At 39.8% G+C, this 25678-nt stretch overlaps 1 protein-coding gene across 3 annotated transcripts in view; it reads left to right on the plus strand.

The window, feature by feature from the left end:
• The window catches only part of slc2a9l2 (solute carrier family 2 member 9, like 2), an 84670-nt gene extending 62532 nt beyond the window's left edge, over window positions 1–22138 (plus strand). For all 3 annotated transcript variants that reach the window (XM_028405503.1, XM_028405506.1, XM_028405504.1), the window contains 2 exons: window positions 7232–7359; window positions 21841–22138. In XM_028405503.1, coding sequence (XP_028261304.1) covers window positions 7232–7359; window positions 21841–22083 — 371 coding nt within the window. In that variant the 3' untranslated portion in view covers window positions 22084–22138. The remainder of the gene's footprint in view (window positions 1–7231; window positions 7360–21840) is intronic.
• Window positions 22139–25678: the final 3540 nt, after the last annotated feature.

The raw sequence follows: 25678 nt of genomic DNA on the forward strand, positions 1-25678 counted from the left end.
AGGCCAATAAGATTTTGTTTATTTCTTGGGCGTTATGACATAAAATAGGATAAACATAATTCGTCAACAATGCTCATCAATCAGTTGTCAATGCAAGTTTTCCGATTTTAGTTCAGTCACTGTGCTGACAGAATGGTCAAGCTCCTGCAGAGACTATATAGCTGAGAGAAAGACAAAGAGGTGTCTTCAGAGTGCAGACAGGCTGTAGTGGATGAGACAGAAAACCACTGAACAAGATGAATCACCTTTCACCTGGGAATGTGGAAGCAAACACGCTGGGCAACCAGACATGTTATTGTGAGACTTAGTGTGTAATGAGAGACACCAGGGGTGAGATGTGAACACTTCCTGACAAGAGTGACCTGTGCTTCTTTTTTAGGGGCCACATGAAAAACAAACAGGAGGGACAGAAGTTGTAAGAGCAAAGTGAACTCCAGCCTAATGATGTTACCAGACTAATGATGTGTGGCAGGCTGTGTTAGAAAAATTAATTAGAAGAGCAAAAGAAATGCAGAAAGGAGTAAGGGCTGATGGCTGTGAGTATGTGAGAGGGAAGTGTTTACATCTGAACGTACAGTATTTGTGTGTGGGTGCATCCATCTTTGTGTTTTCACCACATGAAGTGTCCTTCATCGTACCTTTATCAATTATGTATGTTAAATAATTCAACATTTTACTTAAGAAGTAAACGTCTAGCTTAATGCACCTACCATAAAACCATAAATCATAGCTCACCAGTTTAGCACCAGTTTGATGCCTCCCAACATGTAAATAAGACTTTCAGAGTGTTTCTTGTTACACCTACAAACATTGCTGCTCAGCCCAAGGCTGATGTCTCCTTTAAGACCGACTTATGCAATATTCTATCCATGGACACTAACTCCAAAAAGGAAGAAACAATGCTTTTATTTGTTGTTTTTTTCACAGGGAGTGAATGAATATGGTATTGATCTTCTGCCAAGAGTTTGTCCTCCACCGGAAAATATTTATCCTCCTTGGGGTCTTGAAGTGTTCACATTGTAGGAGTACACATGAGATGCTTTCACTGCTAGATTACTTTTTGCCTCTACATTACCAGCACCATAAGGGTTTTTTTCTTTGCTGGGATGTGAGCCTGAGGGCTCTGTCCTTGAGCTTTTGCACAGCATCATGGTCAGTATGACATAAAATAACTTTGTCACAACAACAAAGCACTGCTGCTGTTTGTTGACCTTTTAAAGGTTTGCTAGCATGGTGTGAATGTTTTTGACACAGTTGTTGACATTTTGGAGATGTGTTACCACCACTGACTCTGTCCACAATCTAATCTACATTCTGTTGTCCTGCATGTACCTACCTGCAATATCTGCAATATGAAATCTGCTGGATAAACAAGGCCCTTTGGGTAACAACGATAAATCTGCCGCCTTCATTCATCTGTTAAAGTGATTCGGCAGTCATTTCTTTTTGCTACTGTTCGGCACCGCTTCACTCACACACCTATGAAAGCGACAGAGAGTCATGCTGTGTCCATGATTGGAGGTTTCTCCTGCCTCTCTGCCTGTTCCTTTATTTTGACTTAAATCATGTGCAGACCCTGAAAGATCTGCTGACGCCTGAAATTACTTCTCGATTGTTTCTTGGTTATGTGCCTGTCCTTTAACTGTGGCTGCTTCTCGTTCATGGCTGTTTTAGAAAACTGCCCGTTTGGCCATAAAGATTCAGATTAATTGAAAAGAGTCTGAGTCTGAGAGGGGTTCCTTGACCCCTTAAATAAATTCATAAAATATTTGTTTGCCAACATTTCAATTTCATAGTTATACTATAAGAATACAGTCTCCCCCATGCGTTACTTCATTAGTCAGTTATAGACGTCCATGGGGGACAGGGTGTCACATGTGAGTGTGAGATATGAACATTTAATGTGTTGTTGAGCTGTAGCGTGGCCCTGACTAACCTCTATAAGCACAAACAGTGCTCCCGATCATACAGTGTGTACTGTAAGGACAGATTCAAGAAACAAAATGCTATTATGTCCTTACCCTGACCATACACAGTCACAGTTATAGTGGAGAAAACAATTTAGGTGGGATGTTCACACCGGTGAGAATGCAAGCTCCACTTGTCAGCACAAGTCCTCCACCCAGTCCTCAGATTTTCTCAGCCTCTGGTGCTATTGCCTTTTTAATCCTAGCACTGCCCTCACTCCACAGTTAGCAGTATTAGAAGGGCCATTGCTGACATGCTTTTATCCCACAGTCCAAATGGTCATCGAAGGACAACCAGCATGAAAAATCATTAATCGTTTTTATCTCATAGACTGCCATGTTTTAATTCAGGGCCACCAGTTTGTGCTCTGCTCACCCCAGGATAAAAAGGCTACAGTTCTATTTCCTGGTTTTCTTCTTTCCAAGCTAAAAGAGGAACTCATATGTGGAAATCATGCTGCAGGGTTTTCTGACATTAATTTACATTTCTGCAGTTGTTTTTGTTTTGACTTCATTCAGTCAGACAGGGTGTAACGGGTGAGCTAACAGCTGAGGAGTTTGTCAAGTGCTGTTAGCCTTTGGGGGGGGGGGGGGGGGGGGGGTCCGTCCATTCTTGTCCTTGTCAGAGAACATCAGGTACATGAGGTGAAGGAGGTCTGGAGATCTTGGATCATCAGAAGCTGAACTAGTGAAGAATAACTTCAGTTATATTTACAATACTTTGTGTGAGATCAAAGAATCTCTGCCCAAAACAAACTCCGAACCAATATGTTGTTGGTGTAGAGTACTGTAGAGTACTGTATGACTGATTGGAAATAATGTTTTGAACACCATGCTGAAAGTATGCCAGGTTCATATTTTTGACATAGTAAACATGGTTTAGAACTTAGAATGTATTCAGACACAAGTTTCTGCTAAAACTGATCTTGGTCTGAAATTAATTTTCAGTTCTCTTTAATAAAGCATTTCCTCTGTGGCTGTATCAGTCCCATCAGATCAGTTGCAGCTTCCAGACAGTAATAGATTTCTGGTGAATCTCCAATTCCTGCACAGGAAGCCTCTTCCCTTTCCGATCAGGGTTAGGAGAACTGAGGTAAAAACCACTCTTTCTTACAGACTGTATATGCAGTATTTATCATTGGATATTAACATGCTAGATATGAAAATAAAAGGAATTTCCTTAGCTTATTTCTTTACACATTCTTACTGTGTGTTTAGTAGTTACGTCGTTTTTCTTTTTTATTACAATAGATGGAGATGACCGATTTCCAATCAGCATAATGTGATTGAGTTATGCTGTCATAAATCAGACAAACACTGAGGAAAACACATAATTTTTACTTGTACTGTACAACAAGGCTGTGGCTGTTTCGCCATATTTATAACAACTGTCTGAGAATGATTTATTAAGTGCAGGTTCAATGGCTGATCCTCTGTAATGACATGATTTATCTGCTGAAGTCAAGTGCAGTAAGAATGGAAACAGCCTTATATTTCAGTGGGTTGTTACCAGTTTTTCAGTTTTCAGTCACTGTTGTCATTGTGTCTAATGGACTGGTTACCATTTCTTTGTCACACGAATATAATCCCTAAGAGAAATGACCCCACAGGATGACCTACAGGACATATACATGTATGTCTTTCATTTATGAGACTTACCTTATTCTGCAAACATTGGTGCAGTTCAAACAATGCTGGCTGAATCAACCTAAATATGTTCATTTTAAAATATATTTTGTGACCTAATCCTTTCATTTCTTGTTGTTGAATATGTGTAGCAAACACACTCACTGTGTGTGAGGTTGCACAAATAATGCATGCACATTTTCTGCATGAATGTATTCTGCTAGTGTGACATGATTATCCTGTTATATAATTAAGAGTATTTATCGTGTGTGAGCTGTTGTTAGATAATATCACACACATCTGTAAGCAGTGGAGCGAGCCACATGAGTGTTACAAGAGCAAAGTAGTGCTATTTTAAAATTCTCCAGATTGAGGGCAACAAACAGAAGTCATGTATCATGGCTGCCAGATTATTAAAAGCATATTTAATAATTACAGTTTTTAGTTTTATGGCCATATTCACTAATGTGAATATAAAAAGAGAGAAAACATACAGATGAGCTGGTTCAGAACAAACAAACAAACAAAAATCATCTGCAGCTCTTACCTCAGGCACAACAGATCAAGGCTCTGGCACTGGTCGAGTGTGACCAACACACTGAAACTGTGATGTCACATGAGGTCAAGCAGAAACAGAAGGCAATGCAGTAGTTCTTGTCAAAAATCCAAACAACAGGGAGCCAAATTTGCAATTTGTGTCTGCTTGACTTGCTGCCATCATTTAGGGCTGTAATTTGAATCTTTTATAAATGGTCTTCAATAATTATCTTGTCACTTAATCATTAGTATAGCTGTTTATTAGTGCCTAACAGAGGGTAAATAGCATTTCTTTAATGGTGTGCTTGTGAATTATTTTCGAAGCAGGAGGGCTTTCTCAGACAGGTGGAATTGCACCAATCAGCAGAAGTTTTTCAGTTTTATACAACTCTCTTTTGTTTGTGTGTGTTTTGTGACATTGTAGATTTTATAAAGCACTGTAGGAGGCACAAGACTTTTGTAAGAGCAAAACATGATTTGTACGTAGGTGTGCACCGAGATACAATTAAGCTTAGAGAATGTGAATTTAATGAGAAGAAAAACACTGTAGTTGATGATTTTTTTTTCAAAGTTATATAAACAAGTCAAATGTTAGGATGACTAACAGTAGTCAAGATAATCCTAAAGAAGCTTGTCGCAGATATGAGAAGTTCGCCCTGTAACAGGTTTAATGTTGTTAAACAGCCTGTTTGAACTGAAAGTAAACCAAAAAATAATAATTTTCAAAAAGGGGATTTATAGCTGAACTAAGTGAAGAATGGCCTTTATTTCATGAACCATCGTTCATACAGTATGACCTATCTATAAGCTACATAATATATTTCTCATATACTAACATGCATAAATCACTTTGACTCTGATATATGTAAAGAAATATAAATAAATGCATGCATATTTTTCTCTGTGTGTCTGTGTATGTATGTAGATGGAAATTAATCTTCAAATAGGCCATGCTGCAGAACCACAATCTCTTAAAGATGGATGTTTTGTAGAATAAAGACTTTTATATTTAGAACACAGTGCACCATCAATTAAAATAAAGACTTTTTAATAAAGCAGGTTATTTGTTAAATGAATTGTTTCCATCTGCTTGATTGTGCTCCAATCATCGACCAAGTGCTGTAGTGTTTGGCTCGAAGGGAAACCTGCATACTTTCATCCCTCATGATTCACACACACACATGCTGTCTCCTCTGAGGCTCTCCACAAACATATGCTGGCCAAATAATATAAATAGCTCAATTAGTGTGCTTTCTCTGGGCTCAGCTCAGCCTTGTGAGCCTGGTACATGCCACCGCAACAAGAGCACTTGTGTAGCCCTCTCAAACATTATAGATCAAATATATGTGAAATATAACAAGTACATTATGGATATGTGTGTGTGTGTGTGTGTGTATGTGTGTTAAGCACAGATTTCCATCAGTTTGTTTTTCACCCTGAACTTTTCTTCAATTTATCTTGTGCTGAGCAGATTATTTTAGAATAAACAAATCTAAACCAAACATTCAAACCCAAACACACATGACCTCTCTGCATCTAGTCTGAAGTATAAGTCCATTATTTTCTAAAAGAACTGAGATCCACATTGCAATGTTTTCATATATATATTTGATACAGATTCATTCACATGCATCCTTTTTCCTTGTGTCCACAATAAGTCTGAGGAAGGGAATTAGTCTTTAATCGGCATGATTGCTGTGCGCAATCTGGTCACCTCACCCAGTCACTTTTAAACAGCTGGTGGTGTTTGTTGAACAGGGTCTTGTTGAAATAATGGGATGGCTTATTAGCAATAGGAGGATGCTAAGGGCTAATGTGAGCCATATCTCCTGTTATCCAGCTCAAAATGGGGAATGCTCCTGTGGTTTGTAGCTCATTAACTATCTTCTCAGAACCAATTATGTGACAACAAATAACCTGCTGTGGGGATCTAATGCAACATGCACAGATTTGTAAGGACACAGCTTGGGATTTCTGTCACCTCAGTTGACGTTTTATGGTTATTTCATAAGACAACTGACATATGTCAATGTGTGCCTTTGTTAAATAAGGATTAATGTGAGGAACAGTGTGAGATGCTACATGCTCTGCCTTCCACAGAACCCATCTGCACCCCATACACCAATATTCAGTTCTGTTCAGGCTGCAGCTTATTCTAAGGGAGATAACACATGGTCCAGATAAGCCATAACTTATAATAATAATAATATCCAGAATGGCACTGTGAATAATAATGCTTCTGTTTGTTCACCTCTCTTCCATCATGTTATCTTATTGTCTGTGCAGCAGTTTTTCCACTGTATCACTGTTCCTGTGCGATTTCAGTGCATTATATTGTCAGTCATATATTGAAGCACATCTGGCATACAGCATGGAGCCTTAATCATACGTATATTGCTGTAGATGGTGTTCACCCACCTCAAAGCACTGGTAGCCTTAATTCTTTGCATCTGCCCCAGGACTGACTGTCAGAGAATGTGGTTGGCTCATCGTACTGTGGCTGCATTTATTTATTTTTTTTGTACACATCTCTACAGCAGGGGGTTGAACTGTCTTTCAGAGGAAAAACTACAAACACTGCCCTCAAAGTGAAGTTTCACCTTTTGTATACAAAGGTCATATTTTCATCATATTAATCATTTGAAGAATATTTTGCCATAAATGTTTAATGAATTTCTGAGTAATGGCCAAAAATATTTTGTTAAAGAATGCTTTGACCTTTGGACTTGGGCCTAAGTGAATATTTGTGCAAAGTTTGAGCAGAATTCCATAAAAATATTGTGAAATATTGTGCTCACAAATGGGACAGACAACTGTTAGCATAACGTATCAAACAAGGGCTATCATGGCTACATCACACATTATCAGGAAATAGTTAAATTGTAAAACAAACATCAATTAAAGGAATGGGAAAACTGAGCAACAAAAGGCTAAATGGTGTAGTGTCAGAGTTGTTCTAACAAGCAGACAGAGAAACAAAAGCATTGCTGAGACATTATTGCTTATTTTGACTTTGTGTTATCACTGTACTGTAGCACACCCCAGAGTAACAACAAACTTGATGTGGTTGGTAAGCACATCTGTCTTTGTGTCTCTGTCAGGTGGCATTCCCTTTGTCCTGACCGGAGAACTGTTTGAACAGTCCTACCGACCTGCCGCCTTCATGATCGCTGGCATTGTTAACTGGCTGTCCAACTTCGCTGTGGGCCTCCTGTTCCCATTCATTCAGGTCAGTAACATCATCTCTGTGCATACACTGTTATTCAGGTTATGCGAGATCCCTCAGTTCATGTTAACAACATCGGAAGAAATAAATAAACAAGTCACATTGTTTTGAACACATTACACGGCTTGTAAAGCATTGGCAGATTGTCAGCTAAATCAAACCCCAACTGTGTGTGTCACTTTAACCTCTACAGTCCATTAGAGTCTTCGGTTCCTGATTAATCCCAGCAGTGGCTGCCTGCCACACTGTGTTGTCGAGGGATTGTGTTCTCTCCTTTTCCCTCTCTGGACTCTCATTAGGTGGCATATTTACAGTACTATTTAAATTCTCTGTAGTCCTATCACATAACATTGTGCATTTCATATAACAATATTTAATTGGTATATAAGCTGCTGAGCTCTAATGGCTGCCCTTGAGTGGTCAGTGATTCATGCTAATAGAAACGCACTTCTCAGTAATTGCTTTAAGTTAATGATGAAGGTGCTTTTAATATACAAACAGGGCTCTGTAGACATTCTGTAACAGACACTGAGAGAATGATGAAGGAACTAATAACTCCTGTGATCTGTCAATGCATATATAAATAATAAATAATCATATTTTCAGCAGTACAGCTTTCTTTATGTATTGATCATGTACAATCAATCAATATGTACCCATCATAGGCCATCCTTTGAACCCATCAGCAGTCAAAACCATGCACATCCTCACTGATAATATTCCCTCGGTAGCCATTAGTAGAATACCCATAATTCTTCTTCTTCACTCTTCTGAACCATAAGTCAGGCTTTACCCTGCACTTCTAATGCAGACGTGTTTCACATCCTTTGAGTTTCCTGAATCTCAGTTTCCCTTCTTGCATCACATGCCCTGTGATTCAGCTGTGACAGCTGTGAGGTAGAAGAGTTAAGCCACACAGAATTTTTCACCAGGCATTTGATCAAATTAATCAATGCAGATTATGAGACACAGTTTTTATTCCCCCATTACTGTGACAGTGTAGATTTTCCATGTAACCTTGAACTTTAATGAGAAGTGATCATCGATCATCATTGTAGTGTTTTCCTAAAAACAGGCAAATCCAGATAATGTGTAAAGATTTGTGTTAAAGAAGAGGAGGGGTAGCTGTGAACGACTAATGAAAGATTCTTGTATGACTTCCACATCTTTGTTTGATAGTGAAGAATGAAGTTTTTTTGTATTGAACATGTTTCAGATGTGCTGTGGCTTTGTCCCTTTAGTCATATTTCAGCTCTCTGCAGGAGACACATAATGAACCAACTACAATAATGGGTATGTCACTGTGACCCCTCTTCCACAGATTGATTTAGGTATGCTGGTTTGTACTGGCTGTGAGCCTTTGCGGTACTGGAGTGTGGCCATTGACTGCTGACGAGCTGCTTTCACTGCTGGACAGTTGTTAACAAGCTGTTATAGGTGAAACATGAGACATGACAAGAATAGTGAATGCATACAATGATCTTTCAAAGCTGTGTGGGAGCTGTAGTCATGTGACATTTGAGGCAGGTGTCGTGGGTCCAAACAGGATTAGATTAGCTTTTATCTATAGGCTGAAATATAGAGAGTCACAATGTCACCCCATTGTGTGACCCGCGAGGTAGCCCGCTATTCTCGATTCAAAAGTTTCTGTTTTTTAAATGTTTATTTAACTATGACAAGTAAAGAAGTATAGAGACTAACGGGGAAAGTGGGGCCAGACATTGGTCCTCTTAGTTAAGAACCCTTTAATGCAACTTTTCTGGTATTAAATTAATAAAAACAAGCCCTTAATCCGTCGTTATTATGAATTATGATCATCTTTGAAGTGCTTTATGTGGAACCCAGGAGACCTCCTCTATAAGTATGCGCTGCTCAAGAGTGCAGTAATAAGCAAATACAACAGTTTAAGACAGAAGAGCCTATTAAAGTCTGAAAGCGGAATGTTTTCCTGGAAACTGCAGGGTCCTGCTTTAGCTCCTAAAATACTACGGTTGCTTCAGGCACTTTAGATCACTGCCTCTTCTAATTTTACCTCCTCTGCACTTTCTTTTAGTCTCTACTGAAGTCTCACTGGTTTCTTTCTAAGTGTAGAAGAAAAGAAAAGAGAAGAAAATAAGCAATACTTGGGTTTCAAAAGCATTCTGAATGTCACAATAGAAGACATTCTATTGCAGCTGCTAAACAATATCTGTTTTTAATTAAAGGCATGTTGTACTGAAAGTAGTTATAGTGAAATGATTTGCTTGATGCTACGCTGTCTACAAGAACCACTGAGACACAGACTTGTGCCACAGCAGGTGCATCAAGCAACTGTGATGGAAATATATTTGTACCATACTATTTTAGAGTGCTGTAGTGTGCTACAGTGTGTTCCCATATTTCTTTTTCACTTGCTTTAAAGGACTCAAATAGACCTCCACATACTGTACAGTGCTGGGTCTTTATCAAAACCACTTTCTGGTTTATTTGTTCGTCTCTTATCACTCAGTACATTTAACACTGCGCAGACTATAGACTTGGTACACTTTGCCTGGTGGAAATTAGTTCTATTTCTAAGTTCTCTTAGGATCTATAAAGATAGAGACAGCTTCACTCCAAAGCCAACCTGAATCCAACAGAGATTAGATACCACAGGTAATGTTCTCTGAGTCTGAGGAGTCAAATGTCCTGAACTGACATCCCCTTTAACAAGGTCTGTGATGTAGCAGTGCCCTGTGCAGAATGGGACATGTGGTCCATGTGGACATTTATTCCTTTACAGCTATGAACCAAACCAATTTCCTGCATAAACCAAAGGATCGCTGACAAGAAATAAGTTTGACCTTGCTTGTACACATCATCATCACTAAGAGTAAGTCAACACTGTGACACAATGGTTAAAATTTCATTTAAATTCCTCTTAGGAGGGAAATGGAACGTAGTGGAGCACCATCGGCTCTAATAACATGCAGCAATAAATCAAACTCATCACACTGAGAACTAAAAGAGATTTAGCTTGCAGGCACACCTTGCACAGCCCTGAGAGAAATTACTAGACTGGGACAGTCTGCACCTTTCCAGTCAAGGCCAATGCTATGAGCAGCACATTCTTATGAGTTTTCATCAAAAGGATGCTGAATAAGGGTGTCCAACATCAAGGATAAATCCCAGATCAGTTCCAGGTGCTGGCTGCCACAGACTTTGATAAACCTGGAGGAAGAACAACACATCAGAAGAGCAGCACTGATATGGATATTTTTTCTTATTATTTGATCCGTTTCAAACATGCCTCATTTATGCAGCAGGTGTAAGGCTCTTTGGTTTCCATATTACTGGGAGTTGGAGTCAGTTTACAGCACGGCTCTGTTTAGTCTTCTGACTCAGAGGGCTAACCATTCTGTGTGAATGGTAAATTCCTGTGTGTGCTTAGAATACAAACATCCAGAGCAGCACAGTTTTCTAAACAGGACCTGGACTTACTCCAACACTATTACCAACTGTACTCTGTCTCTTTAGCTGAGATCAGGCTGAGGGGGGAGACAGGCAGCAGTCTCTGCCGGTGTGCCAGTGCATTGTTTTCAGCCACACAGAATGGCTCTGAGCTTTCATGTGTGAGTTTATTACAGTGGCCTTCAGATACAGTATATCTGCCAAGTCTAGCCGACAGCATGATGATTTCAGAGGGTTGTCCCTGGACGGCAGGCTTGTGTCTCCTGGGACTCCAGTTGTGTGGACTTGCAGTAGATGTGTCCACAACCTGTGTGCCAGTTTACCAGAGTTGGTGTTGGTATCAGCTATAGGTCAGTGTAACCTGTTGTTAAAAGTCAGTATTTAGGGAATTTATGTTCCATCCTAATCTGGAGATTTATGTTTATTGTTTAGTGAATTAAAACATGTGACAGTTCAAAAAATGCTGCTAAGAAAGTCTGCACCCAGAGGAAGGCTTACAGTTTAAGAAGAAAGCAATGACAAAGTTTCAGGCTCATGTTCAGAAATATTTACATACAAAACTGATTTACACATTTTATTATACTATTTTATAATAGTACTTAAACTAAATGCTAAATGTCCAAGAGCACACTCAATGAATCATGCTAATCAGTGTTGGTAGTCACTGTCTCTGTGATGTGGGCTGCTGCATAATCCATGTGGACCAGATGGCAGGAGAATTTGGACTTGAACTATGACCTTTTCCAAAGCCTAATCATGTATTTTTGTTTCCTGAACATAGCCAAATGAAACAAAACGATACAAAACAGGAATGACAGCAGACCCACACAATGGTCTTTTATCAGCATGGATCGATAATGTACCTACTGATAAAAAGAAAACTGGGTCTACTATTGATGCTAATAACTACTGATAATATCTATTTAATGGAATGACAACATTTGAGGCAAGTGCCGTGGTTCCAAACAGGGCTAGATTAGCTTTTATCTATAGGCTGAAATATGGAGAGTCACAATGTCACCCCATTGTGTGACCTGTGAGATAGCCCGCCATAAATCTTAATTAGTAAAATGCTTCTAAAGGAGAGATGATGGACTGTTGCTGTCTGTTGGCTGGGGGATTTGTCTGGTCAGCAGTGAATGAGTAGACATGTTCATTTATTCACAGACAGTCTTTACTGTTGTTGGTTTTTATTGGGCGGAAAAAGACGAGACGAAGAGATGAGATTTGTTGAGAAACCAAAGTCAGGTCGCCGTATGCACTCAGAATTTCTATAGAATCTTTCCCTCTCTCTTCTTTGTGCTCGCTCTCCCTCTAGCCTTGATCTTTTAGCAGCCTTTAATAACTTGACAGGCTTCCTCAGTGAGCATGTTCTTCATCCTATCTGGCCACAGTGTTGGTTTGGGATGTGCTGTATATTGATGCTGCATAAATCATCTTTCATCAATCTGTTTTATGTCTGCATGTCACATCCTTACATCCCTATCAATGTAAGGCGGGTTACATTCCTGACGATGATCAGAAGGCTAAACCATCTGATAAATCACTGCATGCTGTATGTGATATTGTTTTATGTATACCCTGACCTATAGTATTCATACGATCTGTTAATATGCTGAAAGCTAGCACAGACAGAGGTTGTTAGAGAGATAAATCAATGTGACATTTTAGTTTGAAATGGTCACATTTCATGTGTCTCCTCATTTTACTGCCCACGTACTTGTTCAGCAGCTCAGTGCTCCTTTTATGTGTCGCCCTCACTTGGTGTCATGTCCTTCTTTTTGCTGCTCTGCAGTTCTCTCACATATTTCCCCCAAGGACTTTGCTAAGTAATACTCTAAGTAGATGTAACTTATCTGTAAGCAACCATAAATATGACTGAATATTTCCGTGTCTTTATGTTTCCTCTTTCACTCCATACCTAAATCTCTACATAAATAAGAAAGTATAAAGTAGTTTTGCGTTCCAAGTCACTCAAGCAATTTGGAGATTAGCCATCTCTTTCCTGTTTTCTTTTCTTTTCTGGTTTCATGTGCATCTAAAAAGTTGAAACTCGCACCGGAAATTAGCGTAATGAAAAACAATGTTTCGAATACAAGTGGCAAACATGACATTTCTTTACAGGGTGACTAGGTTTACTGAGTTGCTGCTCCTCCATATTTAGAGGAGCCAGTTGAACTGGTTTGGTCTCCTGGTTAGGAGGCTTCTCTTCTGCCTTTAGTGGTATACTAGGCACAGCCAGCATGAGACCTCAAACATTTATTAAATTAAGAACAGACATGCTCCATTAAGGTAGACAATTAGGGCTTGTTTATATACATTTTTGTTGTCACTGCCACTAAATTTCACACTTATGTAGCACAGCTTACATACCCACACATTGCTCTGCCAGTGTTTTTGAAATCAGTTTATAAAAGCAACCAAGAGCTCAGAAAAGACATTATAAATAAGCTGTGATGAAAAGAATCTCTGATGTAGTGAACATGTAATTTTCCAGTCCTCTGGTTTTCCACAAGCTATAATTTTTGGAATAAAAGTTTATGTTGGGGTCAAAAAGCCAAATCAAAAAAACTATCAAGTGCTTTGACTTACAGGGCTAGTTGCGGTGGGGTTGCGAAGCAACATCTGATGTAGTCGGGGAAACTTTAGTTCATCAACAATCTCACGTTTGTATTAACAGAAATAATGCTGGTAAAGCAGCTAGAAGCATTAGTCAACACAACCTAATGAAAAAACAATGTCATCAATATATGATGATTTATATTATCGACTCACATTTTCAATTGTAAGACCGTCAGCCTTATAATTGCCCTCTGTGCTGAGGACATAGTTCTGCCCTGCTTTTTATAGACAGAACTTTGCCCTCAGACATAATGTCCCACTTGTCCCTCATTAGATCTTAATAGCATTTGACATTTCAATCTTCATGAAAAAATGTAGATATGTTCATAGACTCTTAAACCTTGCTAATCTTTTTTAATCATTTATTTTTTATCGATTTACAATAAGTAATTTAATAAAAATGCAGTGTAGCAGATGTGCAGGAAGATAAGTTTAGCTTAAAGGCCTTTATAGATTTTATTGGAGAGATTTTTTTATTTTATTTTATGTTGTAATCACATTGTATGGCATAGCAATTGGTTTGTCTATACCAGTACATGTACTCCAGAACATTAAAAATGTTTTTGTATTATTACATTTTTTTATTACATAAATGAAATAAGTGAATGAGCTTCATATTAAATATTCTTACAGCATTCCTAATTCTAATTCTAATTGCTTTGTTAAAAATATTTTATCCCAGCTAATGCTTTAAATCTCTGAGAGGCATCAGTTCGGGTGAAGCTACATATTTGTGCGTGTTGCTGCTCAGTAAATATTTTGAGTAAGTGCCCAGACTACTAATATAGAATTGATAATACATGCATATTTATAGCGTCACCTGCTCAATCACATTTTAATTTTACACAGAAGGTGATGTTAAACCCATTTTTTGTCATGTTGTCTGGGATTTAATGTGCACCTTCAGTCTCAGATTTTTCCCCATTTGCGGCTAGAATTACCGTGCATGGGTAAGCATCGTAGCAATATAGTCAGCTCAGAAATGAAGCTTACCTCCAGTTGATGTACTTAGATGCAGACGTTTAGCCCCTAAGGCATTCATCAGGATTTTTCCGAGCAGGAATCAGTAATAGTCACACTCGCTGAGGATAAGCATGGATGACATGAGCTCTGGACATTTCAGTCATAACCTTGTTTAGCTCTGAAAACAGGAGCAGTGATTTAGAAATTCATCATTGCACTCTATTCAACCATAAACCTAATGCGACGGAACCACATGCAAATTACCTTACATTACACCTATGTTCTTTATAACATGACTTTATAGGATAGAAAAGTATGGCTCATCTCTGTTCATACGCATGTGCTCATATTTTCATATGACATATTGTGTCATTAAATAAGAACTGTAGATATATAATGCTGCACTATTAATTCTACAATTTAAGGACACAGTCGAGCTAAACGGCAGATTAAAGCAGTCAGTGGTAGTAAGAAGTGACCTTCACCTGGGTGAAATGGTGGCTAAAGACAATGTGAAAATAAGTGCTTTGCATGAATACAGTTTTTTTTAGTCTTACCTTGTGACTATACATATGCAGGCAACAGCCCCTTTTAAAAATTTAAATGCATTATTCCACACACACACACATACGCCACACACACAGGCAAGTATCTCCTACACTAACTTGAAGGACATATTCATAGCGAGAAAGAGAAAGAGTGAGACAAAAGTCAGTGCATAAGTTTGAGTCCAGAGTGAAACTTTGCTGGAGGCATGGTGGACATGGTCGTGATGTTGTTTTGACCTTCCATCAAATGTTTTCTGCTGTTTTCTCTCTAGAGGCCCTCCAGATAAACCTAATTTTGTCCTTTCAGTCAGCTGCAGAGTGTCATGTGTTGGAGGCAAAGGCTGAACTGGAACCTAAAATAGCAGTAAAGGGCATATAAAACATTCACAAAGTGGTTTCTTAGAGGAAGATGTCAGTCTTACACGATCTGTCTTTTATGTTGCCATAGATCATTGGTTTTCAGAAGGAAAACCGAAATAAAACAAGAAACCAGATGAAATCACATAGTGCAAGCCATTCCTGTACTTACATTCACTCTGATTACAGGTTTCTGTGTGTGAAGCATCAGCTATCCAATTTTCACAGCAGGAACACACACATTTCTTAGAAATGTACTTTTATGGAGAGTGGAGTTTCATCCGCTGCTTTGCTGACACTGATGTGTTAGACTAGCCCTGCATCATTTATATCTGTTTATACTGAGGGAAGACGTGATTCATCCTTTCTGTCTGCTGCTGAAAACAGTAGACCTGTGGTTATAGATAGATTGATAGATTGATAGATGTATTACTGACCACCACATCAGAAAGGGAGCTCCCCAGCTGTACAAAGTGGGGCCTGTCTGACAGATAGTCAGAGGTCCAGGAGACCACAGATGCACTGACACCCATCCCCTGCAGCTTCTCACTCAGCACAAAACGGTTGGATGGTATTAAAAGCAGTGGAGAAGTCAAAAAAAACATGATCCTCACAGTGCTCCCACTGCCATCCAAGTGAGAATGAGCTTGCTGCAGCAGATAGGCGACAGCGTCATCTACACCCACATGAGGCTGATAGGCAAACTGAAAGACAAACTGAATACTGTAAATCCTCATGGGCAACACAGGATCAGAAATATTAAAAAAAGGTTTTCCACAGCCCCACTTCCTTCCTTGCCCACTGGACTACTGGCACACAGAGTGGGTAGTTTTGGCCCAGATATATTTAAATTTGGTAGTGATTTATCCTGTACTTCTCAAGATATTCATCTATAAACTACAAACATCAGCCAGTAATTTATCCAATATTTATTCTGATATTTAGCATGGAGTGAAGTGGTAGAAGGGTCAATAAACCAGAATTTCTATTGTCAGCTAAAAATTAAAAGAATCAATATCAAGTTCATCACTCGAGAGTATGCACTAACATCCTGGCCACTTTGTCGAACAATGAAGATCAGTTTTTCACAAAGGAAGAAAGATATTTTTTTTATGTGTCCTTGCCTCTTTGTGCCTTGTCATCATTTTCTGTCTAAAGGCACTAGTTGATCAATCTGTGCTTTTATATGAACATGTGAGCATGTCTGCCAAGCTGGGCTGTAATAAAGTATGAATGGAAATGATGGCGTCCTCATTTTGATGGATGTACAATGAGACTGTTGGCATTAGATGCTAGTAAATGGAAGGACAAGTAGATGTGGAGCTGAATATATAATTAGACAGATAATAGAGGCATACAGCACAAAGGGAGCCATGCCACAGGAGGCCTGTAGAAATGGATTTGGAGAGGCAAAGAGAAGAGTGCGGGAGATAAGGCTGACCGAGGCCGGGAAGGTGTGGGAAAGTGTGAGAGACAGAAAGCAACAGAGGGTTATTTATAGCCAGCCAATGCCACAAATATTTGTGTTGGTTTTGTTGGTTAGGTTGTGCAGGGTTCACACACTCCCAAGCACACATGCCGGGCTTCTAAATCACAGAGGTGACTCACTGGTTGCTGACTGGCACCTGAAACCAGCTCTGACCCCTGTTCAGACACCACACCGGTGCACTGTCACATCTCCTTACCCCCACAATAGGCCACCGCTGAGGTGGAGCCTGGGCCTCTGCAAGGGGGATGAGACAACTTTACATATCACAAATTAAATAACACTACATTCATGTATATTAGACAGGCCCCTTAATACAAACCCAGCTCTCCTTTATTTGTTTTGTGTGCTTCATCACATTGTGTCTACTATAGTTGCAGTTTGGTGCCTCTGTAGTTATTTTTAGTAGTTCCTGTTGTTGTATCTGTGTTGTGTCATACACCACTTTGTGTTCATTTCTTTGTTTATTTGATTTTCTTTGTCTGTTTTATCTCTGTGTAGTCTGGTGTGTGGTGTTTAGCCATCTATTTGGGTGTATTTGTTCCCAGTGTGTGTCTTTGTTGTTGTTTTGTGCTTGTTTTTGTGCTTTATCTTCATCATTTATGTTTTTGTTTGTTGTTTTCATGCATTTTCCCTAGCGCTCATTTTGCGTCTCTGCAGTGTGTCTTTTCAAAGCTTCAGTTGTTTTGTGTAGTAGTCCCTGTACAAAGGAACATTTTTATATCAATTCAGTTCATTAAATTTTGATTTTTTTATATAATTCAAAGTAGAAGACTAAAGCCATTTCTACATTAGAGCATAATTTCATGGCACAGACACCTCACATTCATCCCACGAGGAAATCACATTGCGGCGGCTGACCTCATTTAACTATTGTTGAGGCAGATTCTGATGTCATGGCACTGTGCTGAATCTCAAGCACCTTCATTTTGTTCTTAGCTGACTCATTGTCTACAGCCTGGAATGCAGTTTACCACACTGATAGTCTTATTTGAAGTCTCTACTGAGATATTTCACTCCTGCCTGCCCCTTTCTCACTTATATATCATGCCTCTTTGTTACATTACACAAATGCACATTTGAAAGAAATAGACTGGAAAGAATGAAAACAGGATTGCTGTACAAAGAGAACTCAAATATGCTGCATTCTTTCCATTTTAAGATGACCTGGTGACATCGTTCACATGTCATGGCTGAGTCCTGGAATTTAGCAGACCTACTATAGTAAGAGCTACAACCCTGCCTGGTTAGAGTGCTCCCTCTTTGTATTCCAGACAGGAAAATGAACAGAATTACCTTTCTAGCAAGGGGTAGAGTATATCACTTCACACCTGGCATTAGGACAGGAGTCTCAAGTAAAACCACTTGCGATTGAAGCTCATGTCTCTGCTCAACATGCAAATAACACCAACAGCATTTCTACTGGCAGTTTCTGATTGCTGGTTTTACAGGCAAACTGGAGCAGATGTGTGATTCACCTGTGGCCATAATTCTCACTTGTTTAGCACTTTTCAAAACTAAACTATTTTTTTTAATAGAAACAAGGTAGTTTCATGAGCACATAAGGTCAGTGTGGTTCAGGACACATCTTCACACCCACACTGCAAAAATAATGAAAAATAAAATGACATTAGCTTCTTATTTTGGCAGGATTGCAAGAAAAACAACTCCTTGTTGATGTACACGTCTTTATAGTCAGCCAGAATTACACAAATGGGAAAGGTGAGGGGTGCTAGCCACAACTTTGGCTACTTAGTAAGATTTAGCTAAAGGTTTGGCTCAACATAAATTCTCTTTTTCTAGGTTCAAACTCTCACCTTAACCTTCAAATTTGGCCCACTACAACACAAGGGAGTTAAAGTAACACACACAGACCCCATGTTGTTTCTCCGTTGAGGATGTGTTGCTGGGGAACCATGTGAACATGGTCTGGCTGTGTTACTCTGATATTCCTGAAGGTCTTCTTTTTTAAACTCTCCTTGTTGTCACAAAAAGATTTCTAGTTCAAAACAAATATTGATTTCAGCTTACGAAAATAAATTATGCATGAACATAGACCTGCCTGTAGTCACACAAACGTTTTAGAAAACTTTTTTCCCCACATATATACAGTTATTCTTAATGTGCTGCAATCAGTGTGAAGCGTCATTGTTGGAAATTAACAATTTATCTAAATGGTTCCTGCCTTGATGAGTTTTTACCATTACTCTCAAACACTGAATTAATTGCATGTCATATTTGCATGACCTGTTGAAATGCTTGCAATGGAGCAATAACAACTGTGATTGGTATGTGATATCTGTAAAGACTAATGACCTATCTCACTCACACTCATTTGCATACTGAGTGTGTTTGTCTTTGTAATGAGTTAGGGATTATTACTGCAATGATGCAGAACTCTGATGCTTAATGATTGTTTGTCCTCACGTTGTCTTACTAACAGTGTGAAAGCTTTGATGCATAGTAATCCATAAAATCTTTAAGCAGTCCACGGTGGACATGTGCAGTCTAATCTTATGTGCGTCAGCCTTTCATGCTCTGCAGCCACTGCCCTTCAGCGTGCCTCCCAATGGGAACACAATCTATAAAATGCAAATAATCCCCCTGCCACAGAAGCACACCACTCACGCCTCTACCGGACTGAGACATTGTTTTAAGACCGCCTTCAGATTTACACAGTGAATATTTAAGCAGTCTTCTGTCCTTAACCAGTCTCCTATCCAGCCTTGCACTCCTGAACTCCTCATCCCATCTGATCCTTGTGGACTGGTCTATGCCATGTGGTCTCATCCTGTCCCATCAAATTCAGCACTTTTCCATCTTAGACTGTCCTCTCCATGCCATCTCTTTCCTTCTACTCATGTCTCATCCTGTTTGTCCAATTGTGGCTCATCATGCCCTGCTTTGTCCTAGACTGTCCCCTCTGTTTTTATCCTCCACTGGTCTCTCCTGTCCCTCTTTGTCCTGTCCTGACTCACACTGTTCTGTCACTGGCTGTTCCAGCCTAGACTTTTCAGTCCTATCCCATCATATAATCCCATCTTGCTTTCATTGTCCTGTACTGTTCTGACCTGCCATGTACCATTCTACAGTGGCTTGTACTATGTCATCCTTCTGTGTCTTGCAATGTTTTAGACAAGATTGTCTTATCCTGTCTTGTCCTTTACTGGTCTTTTAATACTCATCCTGTCTTGTAGGACTGTTAAGACAGACTGTCCAAGACTGTTCCACTCTGCTCTCTCATGTTCTCATCTGTCCTTTCCATTGGCCGTTTATTACCTGTCCTGTCTTGTCCTGTTTCTCCTCTGTCCCATCCTGCACTGACCTGTCCTTACCTCTTGCCTTCCGTATTCTACACAGGTCTGCTGTGTCTATGTATGTCCCATCCAAGACTAGACCATCCTGTCATACCCTGCCCTGCCCTCCCTGTCCTAGACTGTCTTGTTCCTGTGTGTCCCTCCTAACATTTTCTGTTCTGCCTTTCCCTGTTCAAGCGTGTCACATCCCATGCTTTCTCATATTCAGGTCCTGTGTGTCTTGTTCAGTCCTGTCCCATTTGTCCTAGATTATCCTGTCTGCACCATTTTGATCCGTCCAGTTCTCTTGTACTCTTACAGCTCTGTGAAGACCTGCCAATCATTGTGCTGTCCTACTCGATGATGTTTAGTCCTCTCCTGTCATGTCTCCTTATTTCCTGTTTTTATTCCCATCCCTCACTGTCCCAACCAACTCTTCTTCACTCCACCTGGTTTTACGCTGTCATGTCCCATCACTGAAAAGAACCAACTCCTCATGTCAGCCTGGGTTTAACATGTATTTGAGCATTAAGCATGAAAAAAAAAAACTACTCACATGTGTGTGTTTGTGTGTCCGCAGAGACCGATGGGCATTTGTGTGTGTGCCTAATTGTTGTGCTGAACACAGCTGGGCCACCACAGCAGATCAAAGGCTTATCCCCGTGTCAAAGGCAGGACTGTCTCATTCTCCCCAATCCACATGGCTTGTGAAAAATTTCATTAATGACAGACGGAGAGGAGGCAAAAATGTCCCGTTTGTACCATGACTCATCTCCTCTGACAACTGAAAGAGAACGGCAGTGTTTTCTGAGGATCTTGCTAACTTTGCAGATGAGTGTTACGTCACAGGGAAGGCAACATAGAAACTGGGTCAGGCCCTTTGCACGATGCTATTTTTTGTGCTATTATGAAATGCACTCAACAGAGGACAACAGTTAGAGACTAGCAGCAGTGGTGATGTAACTGCTGAAATCAAAGCAGTAAGTAGTTTTTCATCGAGGTCATAGCTGTTTGGACAGTGCATTTCTAATACCAGGTACATAAGGCTGCATTTCATTTCAATTCAGTTCAATTCAATTTTATTTATACAGCACCTTTTACAATAAAGATTGTCTCTAGGTGCTTTACAGAAACTCAGAGCCAGAACCCCCGAGCAAGCAGGTCTGTCCCTTCATAAGCATGAGATTACAGCTCAGTGACACACTGGGCAGGGTCAGTCAAGTTTTTCCTTTCCTATGACAAATCTCTCTCATTGCTCCACACACAAACACTCCCCCACAAACCCTCTGTCCATATCTAAATCTCCCTCTGGTTAATCAGTCGGTGTGTATTTTTAAATCTGTCACTAATCTCTATTATTGGCATAACACACCGGGCAAGGTTAGCTTTCATACTCTGGGCATTTCAGTGCACATGCAAACACAAACATATTGTTCAAAAATGTGAGCTGAATATTTGACTTGCGCATACCCTCATGCACAAGCTTGTGGGACCTTTCAAGTGGAAAATTAGGGGGATGTTGTGCCGTCCTCAGCATGACATACACAGATGACAAAACAGATGACGTCCCCTTAGAGCTGGCGAGACAGGACAGCTGAAAAATGGCAGGATTTGGCTCTGTAAAGGAAAGAACAGTAGTCATCAAATTGTTAATTAAATCAGTATTAGGCATCATGTTTAATTGTGGGAGCTGCTGATCATGATGATAATGAAGTACAGATGCATTTTTAAAGGTAATGTGGGATGAACATTCTTCTGTCTGTGTGTTTATTTCTTGGTGCAGGAGACGCTGCAGTCCTTTGCCTTCCTGGTGTTTGTGGTGGTCTGCATCTTGGGATCTATCTACCTCTATTTTGTCCTGCCTGAAACCAAAAATAAAACCTTCGTGGACATAAGCCAGAGCTTTGCCAAGATCAACAAAATGCCCGTTCCATCCCCTGCACAGGAAATGGAGCTGGTCCTGTCCATTAAGCCTGATGTGAATGGAAAAGCCCAAAATGTCATTAACATGGAGAGTTCCTTCTAGCAGGACTAATTATGGAGGAAGTATTTGTTCTTTTATATATTTATTTGATAACCATAATCCATGAAATTAAAGTCCATGCCTTTTGTATGTTTTTGTATGACTGGGATAATATGGAACATTACAGTATTTCGGTTTACAGCAATTGTTTACGTCTCTTATTAAAATGAAGGAAACCAACATGCTTTTATGTCCCTCTTTACCGGTCAAACTGATATTGTTTAGGTCAAGGTCAACAGTTACAGTTATACATAAAATATTGATGGCTTGTTTATAGATCCCACAGATATGCAAAAACGTTAGCATTTGAATGAATGTGTGTTTATCTGTTTGTTTATACTGCACAAGTTTTTTCCCTACTGCATCTCAACACTGAGTGAACCAAGAGAAGAAGACCAAAACATACAGAATTTGTTACAACTTGGTCATTAGATGCATTGGATATAGGAGTTCAATACATCCTGACATGTAAATGACAAAAAAGTCGAACGCTAATGATTCCCTAAATGACATGGCAGTCAAAATGCCATTGATTTCCACAAACAGGAGACTGGGATTCATGTCCTGTTAAATGCTACTGAAGTTTATAACTGAATTTCTCAAACAGGAATTTGCAGGAACCACCTCCAGCATGCAGCATCACTTTATCTCAGTCAGACATTCACATTCCCTAAGAACCCTCAGAAATAAGAGGGTGGTAGGCATGCACCTGAGAAGAGACTTTTTTTTTTTACAAGGTTAGCATTCCAAGGCTGATGTCTTTGTTAGCTTCCTAATTTAGGCAACCAGAGAAAGAGAGAAACTGAGGGCTGGCAGTGCACTAAAGCTGACAGAGACAATTTTTTGGAGACTTTCCAAATCTAAATGGAGCCATGGCTACTTCCCACCAGATGGCAGGAGCCAGCGGAAGAAGTGATCTGAACAGATGCAGACAACCGTGGCATTGGGTAGCAGTCACAGTTTGCTCCACAGTAGGGTGTACTCAACATTTGCAAGTCCACTGCCTGGGGGGGCTGACACTCCACCTTCTATACAGACACGCACACCTTTGTGTGTGTGCCATGCTATGATAAAGGGGTATCCAAGTTCATTATAGAGGGGAGGAGAGGAAATTTCAATGCATCCTACATTCGGTTTAGTTCTTTATCCAGTGAGTTAGTGCAACAGATTATATATTTGCCCAGTTGCAGGCAAGTAAGGAGAATAATAATTGGAATGTGGCTCCATTCCTGCATGTTATTCTTGAGGAGGTGTATTTCAGAAGCATTAGTTAGTGGGTAATGGACAGACAGTTTGTTGATGAATGTGGTGAAAGTAGCCTGATTATGATCCCCTGAAAAAACGGATACTATATGTTTAACAGGATGCCTTGCATACTGTGCCTGATGAATTACTGGATATCCAACCTCTTATGTACCCACTCAGGAGAGGTATTAAATTAACTTATGTAAACTAAGGCAGTGGTCCCCAACCCCCGGGCCGGGGACCGGTACCGGTCCGTGGGTCATTTGGTACCGGGCCGCACAGAAAGACTGAGCAAAACATATATTATTCATTATCTGAGTCTGAAAGCTGTTTCATTTATAAATCGATCAGATTCATCCGCCTGTGCCTTTAAGCACCTGCCCAGACGCTTGTCTCGGTCACGGGATACGGCCCCAAAATTAAGCCCACAAGCAGCAAATATGAATAAAAAACAAACGTCTTTGGAGAGCTTCTTCGGAAAGGGGAAAAGGCCTAACGAGGAGACAGAAGAAGAGGAGCCTACCCCTTCAAAGAAAAAGAAACCCGCATTTAAAAGACTATATCAGGAGTCCTATTTAAAATACGGATTTATTGCAACAGGTGATTCTCACACACCAAGTCCGCTCTGAGTGATGTGTGGCGACAGACTCGCAAATGAGGCAACGAAGCCTTCAAAACTGCGAGACCGAGCACCCTGCATTAAAAGACAAGCCATGGAAGAAAACATGAACAAGAACGACTGAAGCAATTAATGACGGCCAAAACAAAATTACGGAGTGGACTGGACATAAGAAACACACTTCGGGTGTCATGTCTCCCATTATCCCTAGATGGGACCGCCTCATTGCTGGGAAAGCTCAAAGGCTCCCACTAATTAAGCATAAGAGTAAGAGTCTGTTTATGCACTTTGTTTTTTTTTTTTTTTTTTTTTTTTTTTTTTCTGTGCCGGTCCGTGAAAGTATTGTTTTACATGATACCGGTCCGTGGTGCAAAAAAGGTTGGGGACCGCTGAACTAAGGGGTGCAGCAGGAGTTGCTGCATAAATCTTGCAAGGCAACCTCACTTAACTGATACTCAAGAGATCATTTCTGAAAATGAATTAATTGAAAAAACTTTTTTCCCCATAAAACCTTTTGAAAAGTATGATCAAGCATGAGTTGTAGCAGAAAAGAAAAGAACAAAAAATAGTACATTTTTATGTGTGTAATAACTTTCTACATTTTTTCACATTTTGTTTTAAGTCCAGTTTGAAAGTGTTTAAATTTGTTGCTCTGATAAAACAAGGTCCTATCCAATCTGCTTGGATCCCTGCTGCCCTCAAGACAAGATTGTTACAGGTCACTGAGATCACTCCTATACTTTTTCATGCTCCTGTAAAAGAATTTGACACAATCCCGAGCTTTTGTTTTGTCCAACAAAATTTAGCTCAAAGTGAAGTTTGCCATCTTTTCTTTTATTGAAACCACATCAGAAGATCTACAACTCAATCCTCACACTTCATATGATATATATATATATATATATACATACATATGTTAAACAACCCTGCCACTCTCAGTCCTGCACACACAGCGACTTACTTTAGCAGTGAGGATTAACCCACTTTGGCTTGTGCCTGTCTGCTGCGTTCACTGCTGGATTTGGCTCTATCTGATCATCACTAACAGAAAACAAAAAATGATCAGTTTATCCTCCACATTACCCTCTAGTTTTACATGTTCGAGTCATAATTATGTAATCTGTCATCATTACTCTTTTGCCTTTCTGTGTAGGTATGCTGTTTTATAAGACATCTTTCTTTTCTTTTAAAATCTTTTTTTATTTTTTCAAAACACAAACAATATCCAGTGATCCAAGATATTGGATAAACAAGCAGCTGGAATTCCCTGGCAACTTGAACAGTCAGTGTTTTTCTCTTTGTTTCCTTTCCTTTTTTTTTATTTAATACAGGACAGCTTGTTTTGCAGACTTACATTGACCTGATGCTCCCCAGCCTCCCACATGTGTATCCTGGGACCGTTTTGCATGTTTTCGTGGTATATTTATCTTCTGACCTTCTTTTAAAGACTGAGCAGAGCTGATCGCTTGAACTTCTTAACCCAACAGACAGGTTTGGGGGTTTTCTTGATGCTGTGAGAATATTTAATTTGGTTGTGATGACTGTAGCTTTAAGACCTTTGTTGACATCTGCACTTAATAAAACTGTAATTTGGCTAAAGGGCCCATCGACTGGCAGCTCCATTATAAGGCTGTTTAGCCCCTAAAGCACCTGCTTTCTCTTTCAGTCTCAGTGGTGTTACCACAAGTGAGCTTCAGTACTTTTAGACACCCCCAAGCAAATGAAGAGCCAGTA

This window comes from Parambassis ranga, chromosome 5 (genome assembly GCF_900634625.1).
Source record: "Parambassis ranga chromosome 5, fParRan2.1, whole genome shotgun sequence".
In the NCBI taxonomy this organism is placed as follows: domain Eukaryota; kingdom Metazoa; phylum Chordata; class Actinopteri; family Ambassidae; genus Parambassis; species Parambassis ranga.